The 12835-nt window shown below is 42.8% G+C and overlaps 1 protein-coding gene across 4 annotated transcripts in view; it reads left to right on the top strand.

The window, feature by feature from the left end:
- The window catches only part of cadm2a (cell adhesion molecule 2a), a 318209-nt gene that overhangs the window by 211913 nt on the left and 93461 nt on the right, over window positions 1-12835 (top strand). Inside the window, exons 1-2 of one of the 4 annotated variants that reach the window (XM_080780501.1) lie at window positions 3966-3989; window positions 6963-6989. The exons of 2 other annotated variants lie outside the window; for them this stretch is intronic. In XM_080780501.1, the coding sequence (XP_080636627.1) occupies window positions 6965-6989 (25 nt within the window). In that variant the 5' untranslated portion in view covers window positions 3966-3989; window positions 6963-6964. Of the gene's footprint in view, window positions 1-3965; window positions 3990-6962; window positions 6990-12835 lie in introns of those variants that run through there. One more of the 4 variants, XM_080780499.1, reaches the window with a different exon arrangement.

The raw sequence follows: 12835 nt of genomic DNA, 5'->3' as shown, positions 1-12835 counted from the left end.
AATGAATCTATGAAATGAATAAGCCATATGCAATTGCAGCAGGATAATGAAGGCATCGTATTCATCTACCAGCACCTGACAAACACTGTCCATCTGTCAGAAAGAATTCCCATGCAGGGTCAAAGGGGGAATATCAAGTTGTGTTGTTGGAGTAGTCTGTTTCTGTGGTTTAGGTCACAAGACTGAGTGCTGATTACATTAAAGGAGAATTCCATGCTAAAAGGCTTTCTTCCCTTTATTTGTAGTTGTTACGTCCCCAACAAAGAGGTCCAGGTGTTATTTTGTGCAAAAGCTCCTTATTGGCTATTTCCCCTACCATAAGCCTTAAATGAATTGCATTTAATTGAATGGGGCTATGGGGTGTTGTGCTAATTCACTTATTTCCATCGCTCAAAATTATATGTTTTTTGTATATATCCTCTCTTCATAATGTAAATAATATCCCAAGCGGCACAGTTTACTACTTATTTTGATGGAAATAAGCAAATTAGCACAACACCCCATAGCCCCATTCAATTCCCATTCAATTCAATGCAATTCATTGAGTGCTTATGGTAGGGGAAATAGCCAATAAGGAGCTTTTGCACAAAAAAACACCTGGACCTCTTTGGTGGGGACGTAACGACTACAAAGAAAGGTAAGAAAGCATTCTAGCATGGAATTCTCCTTTAATGACACAGTGCATGTGTATGCGCTTTTGCACGCACAGAGAAAAGCAGGAAAAGCAGAAAAGTGTATACGCACATAATCTTGTCAAGTGGTGTAAATCAAATGTGCTTGATTAGGAAACAAAAACAAACAGCAGAAAGTCTGCGTAACGAGAAACAAACAAATCATTAAAGTCAGAATCTAATAATGCACACAGTATGGTGTCAATAGCCTCCATTGAGTAACCTCAATTTCGTTTAATTAACAATGTTTACCACACTCATTTATTAGCCCAATAAGAAGCAAAAATCAGCGCTAAATCAAATTAAAATTGATTTGTTTTCATCGTTTTCAATGTTCAGGAGGTTTTTGTATCTGTTTCTTTGTTCATTCATTCATTCATTCATTCATTTGCATTGAATGAATGAAACTAGACAGTTCAATCTTTCTAGAGTTCTTCTGAGGCACCTTGATGGATGGTCACCGTTTAGTTGTCCAAGCCATACTCTCCCAGCTACTGTTTCCTGAGGCCTTGACCTGTGTCATTGAATTGTGAACAACAAACGAGGGGGGGGGGGGAATTATCATTATGTGCTAGACTAGCATGTGTGATATACAGTAGATGCTATGTGTTTAGAGGTGCTTGTGAATGCATAATGATAGTGATTACTCACTCAGCACTACCAGCCAGGTGACAAATAGGCCAGTCAATCTAAGGTTTGACCCAAAGGACACTGCAATAGTAATCCTTCAAGGTTTTTTATGATCCTTAGAGTTAGAGAATCATTATCACGTCACATGCTACTTAAAGCATAATGCTTTTTTTTGCCTTATTATGGTACCCCATCTTTCAACCCTGAATTTAAATGATACACTAAATAATAATATAATATAATATAATATAATATAATATAATATAATATAATATAATATAATATAATATAATATCATATAATATCATATAATATAATATAATATCACTGGCCGGCTGCCTTGCTCTGCATTAGCATTCTAATTAGTATATTAGTAGTCTACAGTATATTCTTTTGTTATTAAAAAAGTCAAGATTACAATACGTACTTTTTCAACCGTCATCTCTGGTGACTCTGGCAGTGTGTCCTCTCCTCCGCGTCATAATACCTGAGGCGGGTTTGGCGAAAGAGCCTTTCTGTGTGGAGTTTGCATGTTCTCCACGTGTCCCCTAGGGTATAGGTACCCTCACAAAAAACATGCATTAATACTGGACTCTTGGGTTGGACGTAGCGCGTGGAAGAAACACGTTATTCCAACCAGGGAAACTCCCCCTGTCAGGTGTAAAGGAGCGACTTGGACACTCATGCATGAAGGAAGCATGAGTTCAAGTCCGTTGTTCTCCCCAGGTTGGCGGAGGGTGTGTAGACTGTAGAGCCCAGGATCACATTAGATAATTGACACGGGTGGATAAATGGGTTACAAAATCGTGGGATAAAAATGTAAGTAAAAAAAAAAGAAGAAGAATATGCTTCCTCCCATGTAGCAGTGTCCTATGTTTTTGGCCAAGATGCCAGCAATACTTAAGACTGTAAGAATGTGTGTGTGCATGTGTGTGCTCAACCCAGTAGGGGTGCCTGCATGAACTCTCACACAGTTTATTTATGACAGCTCCCTACTGACATTCAGAGACAGAACACAACCTGTTCAGAACTCAGTGCCCCGGGCTTTCTGTTCCAACCACTAACACGACTACACTGTATAGGCTGGCTGATTGACTGACTGACTGACTGACTGACTGACTGGTTGACTGACTGACTGACTGACTGACTGGTTGGCTGGCTGGCTGGCTGGCTGGCTGGCTGGCTGACTGACTGACTGACTGGTTGGCTGGCTGGCTGGCTGGCTGGCTGGCTGGCTGGCTGGCTGGCTGGCTGGCTGGCTGGCTGACTGACTGACTGACTGACTGACTGACTGACTAACTGGATTTTTTTCCTCCTCATACTGTAGCACGTTCAATGTCTAATATATACCTAGGCTAGTATGCAAATACAATACACTATTATCGTGTGGTATTTTACAGTTTTATTTCCTTATGTGCGTATTAACATAATATTTAACATGCATGGAAATGCATTCAACCGTAGACATGAGGTGCCTCATACGCAAGTAATCTGGGCTGTGTTTGACTTCTCTGGGATTTGCATCTTCAACCATGATCTTCTGTCACTATACATCAGTTTCTGATCATCTTCCTGTGGTAAATAACATTTACTATGTAATGCTTTTGTATGATAATAGGTGGATCTAAATCCATCTTTCATACCACGATGAATTAGCCCACTGTGACACAAGGTGTCACAGAGGATCACAAGACACAGGGGTGAAAAATGGGTTACAAAATCGAGGAATAGCAGATCTAGAAGCTCACAATTAAATGCATTATGGTCTGGGCTATTTTGGGCAGATGTCCCCCCCAGAATAGTGCGCATGCAGGCACTATGGGTTCAAGTGGTCAACGATAACAATTTCTAAGAAACCTCCACATTCATACAAACAGTATACAATGTTTTATTATCTAAATACCCCCGCCAGGAACAGCCCAACACAACGGAGACCAGGGATCCAGTGTTATAGCTTCGGTCAGATTTATACTACAGCCAAAAATATGCATGTCACAATGCTCCGCCAACCTGGGGAGAGCAACAGACTTGAACTCATGCTTCCTTCATGCATGAGTGTCCAAGTCGCTCCTTTACACCTGACAGGGGGGAGTTTCCCTGGTCGGAAGTAGCGCATGGAAGGAACACGTTATTCCAACCAGTTCCTTTCCCCTCCATCAGGCGCTGGCCAGGGGGAGGCAGTTTAGAGACCAGGATTACTGAATGTTTTTTGTGAGGGTACCTACCCTACCCTAGGGGACATGGAGAGAACCTGCACACAGAAAGGCCCTTTCGCCAACCCAGCCTCAGGGATGGGCACTGAGGAGAGAGCATGCCGCCAGCACCCACAGCGTCCCCAGCGGGAATTGAACCCAGGACCTTCTAGCTGTGAGGCGACAGAACTGTACCATTCTGCTAATCCTGGAATTAAAGCACAGATAAATCGAGAGGGCATACTCATCTTCCCTTCTTCCAAATGTTGAAGATGAATACAGACGTATACAGTATAAAGACAGATAGCCTTGTCTCTTCATGCATGTCTAATAGTCCTTTATTATACGACTGGACTAAAACATGACTCTTCAAGTTGAACCACTGAATCTCTAATGTGTCTCTTATATGCAGACCCAGGTGGGATCCGGCCCAGAGTCAGACCAGGTCTTCCAGGTGGCTCTGAATGGAAATTCTCTCATAAACTTGTAAATGCCAGTGAGTTTTCACCTTCAGAGAACACATTTTTCAAAATAAGAGTAACACGGTGCTCGCCAGTGACATTTATTTTCTCCTACAAGCTTCTGTAAATGATGGATTTGCAAGAGCTCACATCATGAGACCAGTGGTGGCTCCACTGTTGCTTGTTTCAAGCTACTGCAGCTACAGTATGTTGGTGCCAAAATCATGTTGGATAAAATAGGGCAAAATTCTGAATTGCCTTGACGGAATACGAAAAGGTTTGATACTAAGAGGATTGTGTTTTTTAAACCAGATATTTCCGAATAGTTTTCATTTTGATTATATTATATAATATACAGTATTATGTTTATACGCACGCATGCACGCACGGCACGGCATGCACGTGCGCACATGCACGCACATGCACACACATGCACGCACGTGCATGTGCGTACACACACATAGCTGATCAGGGGGATGGCTCATAGCGCCTCACAGCACAGGTTGGATTTAGGCTCTGGCTCTGAGGTGTGTATTTTCCCCCCCAATGACCTGGATGTTAACTATACAGCACCGACAAGCACCTGAAAGGGTTTTGTATCCCTGGTAAATACATGCTGTATGTTCCCTAGTTGTATCCCTGGTAAATACATGCTATATGTTCCCTAGGCACAAATGTGTCCTAATGTAGCTTTAGAGTGTCCCATCGAGTCTGCAGAGAGGCCGCTCTGAGCACTTGCCGTTGTGTAATGGATTGGGAATACTCTGCTCATAGCATGGTAAGATGAGGGAACCGAGTGAGTCGAGTGAAAAGTGTTTTATTCAATTTCAGCTCACGGGGACCTGCTGAACTGTTGTTCTGGTTGCCTGGTAACTGTAATGCTCCGAGATACAAGTGCCGAGATTTAGAGAATGTACTGAAGAGTCGACTCCTACTGCTTCTCTCTCCTTCCCTCATTGTGTTTGGCAGCCACCTCTCTCTCTCTCTTTCACTCTCCCCCTCTCTCTTTCGGTCTCTCTTTCACTCTCTCGCTCTCTGTCTCCTGTTCTCTCTCCCTCCTGCTCCCCCCCCCTCTCTCTTTCTATGTCTATTTCTGTCTTTTACTACTATACTATACTACTGTACCATACTGTACAGTACATACATACGTGAGCGGGTGGGGCGTGAGTAGCTGTAGATCGATTCTGCCCCCGCCATCTCCCCAGGCTGAACAGATTTTTGGATCTGACTATTCCCCTACGAGATCATGTGGACCAGAGTTCTGACATATCTAGACAGCACAGCATGCAGGAGAATGCAGGGGTGAGGGAAGACGGAAAAGCCTTTGGACTGCAGGAAGTAAGCCCCTGTGACGATGGGAGATGAGAGATAAAGTGGCACATGCTATTCCACTCACCTGTCATACGGACATACGTTATATATACAGTGTGTGCGTGCGTGGGTCTTGTCTAGAACAATTGCATACGTTTGCATTCAAGCCTCATACAAGTTATGCACATACAAATAACAAGCACAAACACATCCAATATGTGTACAAAGCATGTGTTTATTATTAAACTGGCTGTTTAAACTGTTCCCAGAGAAGAGTTATCAGAATCAACTTAACCTTTGTCAGGTCAAGAATAATTATTTAGTGAAGTTTGAAAGAGTAATGTGAGCCACGCTAGGTCAGCATTCCTACTGTGAGGATTTCAAATCATCCTTAGTGTTGTTGTGACATCTTAGCATGGGGCTGCTGTCGGTGACTGACAGGGAATAAGATTCCCCTGGGTTTAATTATCCAAACAGCTCAACAGTGTCCTACTGTACCAATACTGTTATTGTTTGTGCATAAAAAGTGTGTGTGTGTGTGTGTGTGTGTGTGTGTGTGTGTGTGTGTGTGTGTGTGTGTGTGTGTGTGTGTGTGCGTGTGTGTGTGTGTGTGTGTGTGTGTGTGTGTGTGTGTGTGTGTGTGTGTGTGTGTGTGTGTGTGTGTGTGTGTGTGTGTGTGTGTGTGTGTGTGTGCGCGCATTTGGGCATTCGTGTGTGTAAACTGCAGTACTCAGCCATAAAACCACTCCACATTTGTTGTGTCTTGTTTTAGATGACGCTATATGTACAGCAGTCAGCAGCCTAATGTAGAAATAACCCTATCCATTTGGGTCTCGAGAGCACCATTATCAGACAAAGCATGCGCTCGCAAGGATCACGTAATAAATGGGGGCTAATTGAAAGGTGCCCATAAGGTCTCTGCCCATTCTGCCACTGATGGAATGTAACCAACAGCATTCCCTCTACCAGACTGATGGAGATGAGAATACAGCCGTGGTTTTCAACCCGTATTGTCATATCAAGGCCCATTATGTATTGGGCTTTTGAGCCACGGACCACCATTTGATGGCATTTTGCCTCTCGGACACAAAACAAAAGGATATTTGGTTGTTGTTGGATATGATTTTGTCCACAATTCCATGCTGTATTGATGTTGGTAAGATAGGAGAGATAACAGGCAAAATAACAATTATACTACATTCTGAAATTGTGTAGACGTCTTGTAGATCAAGTAATGCAACAATAATGTAATTCTTGAGAATGTAAAATGAAACCAAATTGACCTGCACCGACGGGTCCATTTGGTTTCATTTTACGCTCTCAAGAGTTAAAGATCTATAAAGGTCCATTTGGTCACCAACTCTCCATCATTTAGCTGGGGACCACCTGGAACATCCTCAAGGACCACTGGTGGTCCCCAGACCACTGGTTGAAAACCACTGGAATAGAGTGATCAGTATCGTTTGGGGGAAGCACTCGCACCGAATGACTGACGGTGAAGATAAAAAACGCCACCTCTACACTTCAGAAATCGGCACAGTGACCTTTTCCGGCATTGATCTAATCACTTGTTCTCTCTCTTTTCTCTCCCTGTGCTTTCCTGCCCCCTCTCTATTTTCTCTCTCTCTCTCTCTCTCTCTCTCTCTCTCTCTCTCTTCTTCTTCTTCTTTCCTGTCCGTCTTCGTTGGGGATTCCAGGAATGGCTTCAAAGAGTAAAGCTAGAGGTGAGTCGTGCTGCCTTCCCTGCTGTTCTTCTCTAGAAGCTTTCAGGATATTGTTGCTAGGAGACCTAAAACCTTTGTCAACATCCGCTCAGAGAAGAATAGTGGATAAAAGGATTGTACAGTCACTTACTGTATAGGCCATGACATGAAATAGGCCAGATAGTTCATGTCATTTCAGTGCACAGTGCACTATCCCCCGGCGTCCATTTTCCGGAAGGAACATTAGCCCGTGACGCACGACACATTGTGAGCTTGCTGTTTTTGTCGAAAAGATTTGACGTAGGTTGGAAAAGTGGTCCGAACTCAAGTACCGTTCTCTAAGACTACAGGGGTTTAAGTGTCTATAAGAGTATATACGATCAGACTAGAGCCAGAGTTCCTGCACAGCTCAATGTGGGTCCATTTTAGAGTTAAACCCACGCTGAGTATTTTACTATGTTAGAGGCTTTCTCAATTTGTTTCTCCTCTGCTGTCCTCTTCTCCACCGCTGTAACGTTATTAAATCACAGCGAGGCAATCTCTTTTCTAACACGTCTAAGCGCAGGAAGCGCAGTAATAAGCCGCAGTGACCTAAATATTACAAGATCAAACACCACAAGACACAACATAACATAGCAGAACTTCCAGCATGTATGTCTATATTTGCAAATCTAGATCAAAGATTGGTGGATAGAAACCCAACATTTTAATGTCCCTTAGGTAATATGATATAAAACAACCCGAGACATCTTCAACACCACATTTGTGGTCCTGGCATTCGATAGCACGTCCCAGATGGCAGCTTATCAAATTAATTAAAAATGGGCTGAAAGTAATAGCCTTGAATTTGCTGAAGCTGTTTCCTTGTCTGAGCCTCGTAAACCTGACAGTTGTGTTTCATTAGTATTATTTTAGTGGTCATAATCACACATTTGGCAAGTAAACCACAATTCTGTGCCCCAAGTTAACCATAAAAAGTTTAAATGCCTTTTATGATATTCCTTTCATGTTTTATTATTATTTTATTTGAGTTTATATTCTATACTGTTCAGTTTTTAAAACAAAGCCTTGGTTTGCTTGGTTAATTTGTTACTTGAGAAACATGAGCATTTGCTTGCTTTTGACTCTCGGAGCAAAGCTGTGATGATAAACCAAATCAAACACGTATCCCAGATATATACATTTATTAATGGAATGACAGATTACTGAAAACAAAGTTATGTCCATTGTTAATAGTTATGTCGCTATTATTATTATAGTAGTAGTATAAGTATTATTTAGTGCTACACTACTACTATTACTAGTAGTAGTGGTTTTAGTAGTAGTATTAGTAGTAGTAGTACTGTTGTAATATTATTATTATTAGTAGTAGTAGTAGTAGTCTTATTGTAGTAATACAAACTGGTCAAACTGGTCAAGTTATAAAATCTGCGGTATGATCCCCAGCTCTTTCTGTCTTTCTGTGTCCTCCTGCCTACAGTACTGTATCTCCTCCTTGTCTCCTTGAACCCTTAACTCCTCCTGGTGTGGGTGGTACTGGTACCTTGTGTGGATGGCTGTCTCTGCTGTCGCTGTGTAAATGGGTGAATTTAATGCACATTGTAAAGCACTTTGGCTAAAGGCCCTGAGAATATACTGTATTTACCACTTAGGATGGTGCCACCGCAGTTTGTATTTAAAATCAGTATAGCGTCTTGGAAATCCATTAAACTAATGTCTCCTCACAGAGACAGTATCATCACCTTGGATTAGTCTGTCTGTCTGTCTGTCTGTCTGTCTGTCTGTCTGTCTGTCTGTCTGACACACACACACACACACACACACACACACACACACACACACACACACACACACACACACACACACAACACACACACACACACACACACACCTCAGTACAGATAAGAGAAGTATATATATCCTACTGTAGCAGTGCTTCTCTGTGTCTATTTGTCAGTCAAGCTGTCCACCTTCTCATTATCATAGAGCCATCCACCTCTACTTTCTCGGCCTCATTATCAGCGACAGCGCTGATATCCTGTATTTTAACAGCTATATTCAATGACAGGCACTCTCTTTTTTTACCTCTATATTCCACCCCCTCGCGTCTGCTACTTCTACTTGTGGCTACCCAATTTGAAGTGTCTGTTGCTGAGCTAACATCCATGCCTGTCTCCGGTGCTTGAATCATCCTTAGGGTCTGCTTCTCATTCACCCACTTCTTAAAGGCCACCCTGCTACCTTGCCTTCATCCTCTCTCTCTCTCTCTCTCTCTCTCTCTCTCTCTCTCTCTCTCTCTCTCTCTCTCTCTCTCTCTCTCTCTCTCTCTCTCTCTCTCTCTCTCTCTCTCTCTCTCCCTCTCTCTCTCTCTCTCTCTCTCTCTCTGTCTCGCCCTCTTGCGACAGTATAGGAAATCCATTACATCCTTAATGGGGGGAACAGAGTGTCTGTACATCAGAGTCAAACACATGTCTCCTCTGCTATTTTGGACATGTCAATATATTGTAAAGGCAATTTCAATTACCATTGCCCCCCCCCCCCCAAAAAAATAACAACATTTGAAGTAAAAATTGTCGATTTCGTGATGTGTTATGAGCATCTGCTATTTTAGCCGCACCACACGGTCGTACGACCAAGTATACAATAGGGTTATAATAGTGGTTAAAGGCCACCCTGCTACCTTGCCTTCATCCCTCTTTCTCTCTCGTTCTCCTTGCGACAGTATAGGAAATCCATTGCATCCTTAATGGGGGGAACAGAGGCTCTGTACATCAGAGAGTCAAGCACATGTCTCCTCCGCTTGCCTGGCTGGCCTCTATAATGAGCCTATTGGCAGCAGCACACACAAGGCAGATAAGATTCATGTTGATCTTTGGGTAGATAAAGGCTTGGCTCAGCTAACAGCACCAGTTCATCAATCTGTGTGTGTGTGTGTGTGTGTGTGTGTGTGTGTGTGTGTGTGTGTGTGTGTGTGTGTGTGTGTGTGTGTGTGTGTGTGTGTGTGTGTGTGTGTGTGTGTGTGTGTGTGTGTGTGTGTGTGTGTGTGTGTGTGTGTGTGTGTGTGTGTGTGTGTGTGTGTGTGTGTGTGTGTTCTCGTGAGGATATAAAGAAAAGGGATATTTATGAGGACATATAGTACTCACAACTTAAAGGGTCTAAGGTTATCTATTTACAATTGAGAAGAGCACACTTTGTGCGCGGTTTGGTTGGCCAAGTCATAGACCGTGCGTATGTGGAGTATGCGGAAGTGCCGTGTCCGCCTGTGCTTTGTGGCCGTGATACGATACGTCACTGACTGCGTTTTCAACCCACCTTTGTGGGGTTCGCAGTTTCCCTTTCCGTGATGCGATGGACCGATTACACAGCGCCCACACAACCTGCCCAGCACAGGGAAAAAACACGGTCAGTGACCAAAGATAAATCGCTGTCTGCTTTCGTTCAAAATGTACGGTTTGTGTGTGTCTCACTCGGATCGCACCGCGATTTCTTTCTATACATTTAAACCCGAGGCAGCAGAGGAGGTTCATATGTGTGCACTTTGAGTGCCAACATCACTTTAAGCTCCTATGCTTTGCACTGCAGTACATCTAAACACGATATTTAGATGATAGCGAACATTCTGTGAAATGGTTAAGATGGTACTGTATCTGCATGTAGCTGTACTGTAGTAAAGATTAGGGTCGAGCAAGCAATAGAATGACAGATGAGTGAAATTGTCTTGTACTACGGCAAATACTGTGTGGGCTTATACGCTACATACGCATGCAGTCCTCCTCCAAATGTAGCCCATTGTTCAACAGCAGAGATGAATGTTCCTGTCCACATACTTGTGGGAAAAATGGAACCGGGTTTATTTTTAGAGAATGTGACGGCGTGACATCATAGCTGTCAGGGATGCAAATGAGAAGTGAAAAAGCACCTCATTAAATACTCCAAACAGGTGCCTGCACATGTGCATGTACACACACACACACACACACACACACACACACAAACGCGCGCACACACACACACACACAGATTCCAGGTCGCTGAGAGCACAGAATCCCTACTTATACACATTATCTGAGGTCACTTTCACAATGAGTGAGTAAAAGCTCTCTATTAGATGTTAATTTTGTGGAATCTATCAAAGAGATGTGTCTGAAATCAAATTGTTCATGAAAAGATCTCTTCCACCCTACAGTATGTAATGTTGTAATTAAGTTCACTACCCTATCAGGAGTGTTGCCTTTGGATTGGTTCCTTGTTCTCTTGTATCAGTTGTTTGAAATGTTTGTTCGTGTGTGCGTGTATATAACTGGCTTAGCCATACCATTTTGGGGTTTCTGATCCGGTCGGCCACGGAAATAACTTCACATCATCACGTGACTGGAACCAACCGTTTGGTAATCGTTTGGTTTGACCATTTTGTATTCTAACTCATAGCACGACTAGCAATACTAAACTAATTGATTTGTATTCTAACTCATAGCACGACTAGCAATACTAAACTAATTGATTTGTATTCTAACTCATACCACGACTAGCAATACTAAACTAATTGATTTGTATTCTAACTCATAGCACGACTAGCAATACTAAACTAATTGATTCGGGGAACAAAAACAATGCAACGCCAACCAACCCAGAACCAACCACCGGAACCACAATTATTATTATTTTTTTTTCTAAACCGGATCACACGGCTAGTTTTAGAACAAATAACAGGCTTTCCTCCAAGGTACAAAGTCTGGTGACACATAGCAGTGTTAACTCTGGCTTACCGTCAAACATCTGACATGAGTAAAGTATCATGTCTCATCAACGTCTCTATCTCTCCAATGTAACTAACTTTTCAACCAAAAACGTAATCACTTATTCAGCAGCCTATTCTTCTTCCCATCCGTTTTCAGTTATTTAGCTGACAGTCAGACTCAGACCTTCACTTTGATTGTGGCTTCAATCTTTCCAACCCAAAAGTGAATCATCTCTTTGACTGACTGTTCAAGTTTCATGAAGATTCGCACGCATGCACGCGCAAGCACGCACAAACAAACTAACAGAACCGTTATGGTACATTTAGGTCACTCAATCCATTGTTCAGCTATTATGTTCCATGACGTCTCTTATCCCAAATGGAAATGTGGGCTGCAACCATTGCGTGACAGTAAAAAAAAACATGCTCATTCTGCAAGCAGCATGACAAGTTGTAAAAATCCCTACAAGTTAGATATAAATGCCTTCAAGCCAACATAGACCATGTTAGGTTTAGAATTCAAGACGAGATCTTCACTAGCAACAGACAGCCCCGATGATGAGCTTTTAAAAAAATCAGTCTCGACACACTCTCGACACACCCTTTAAATCTCTCAGAGCCCCCTGCAGAGATAAGCGCTTTCCCCAGGCCCCTCCTGCGTCTGCTAGCACATCACCCAACGTTAGAGAACCAGGCCCCTCATGCGTCTGACGTTAGAGAAATTACACTATGTAATGTTGATTAGGGTCAGTCTGGACTCTAGAACTACTGGTGTCAAGCACGATTATTCTGATTTCTTCACCGAAGGCCACACTGGCCCTGTTATCCTCTCTTGCCAGCTCAAAGAGTGGACATGCATTGCTTTCCCCACCAAAGACAAACACAAGTCAAGCCTATTTCTTCTCCCTGTGGATTCTAGGGGCATTCGAGTCTCAATAGCTGAGCCGGACCCCACCCCGTTTCCCTGCGAGCAATGTTGGAGGCAATGACAGACATTGCTGAATCTGTGCTTTCAGGATGCTTGGAGCAAGGGAATAAACAACAGGGTGCACAGGCTGGGCTGTTATTTGTGATACAGCATATTAAAAGCAGGAATTAATGCTACATTTTATAACATCAACGCCACTCA

This window comes from Protomyctophum bolini (assembly GCF_963924005.1).
Source record: "Protomyctophum bolini genome assembly, chromosome: 13".
NCBI lineage: Eukaryota > Metazoa > Chordata > Actinopteri > Myctophiformes > Myctophidae > Protomyctophum > Protomyctophum bolini.
The sequence above is the reverse complement of the archived record's forward strand: the minus strand, read 5'-3'. Positions and strand labels throughout refer to the sequence as shown.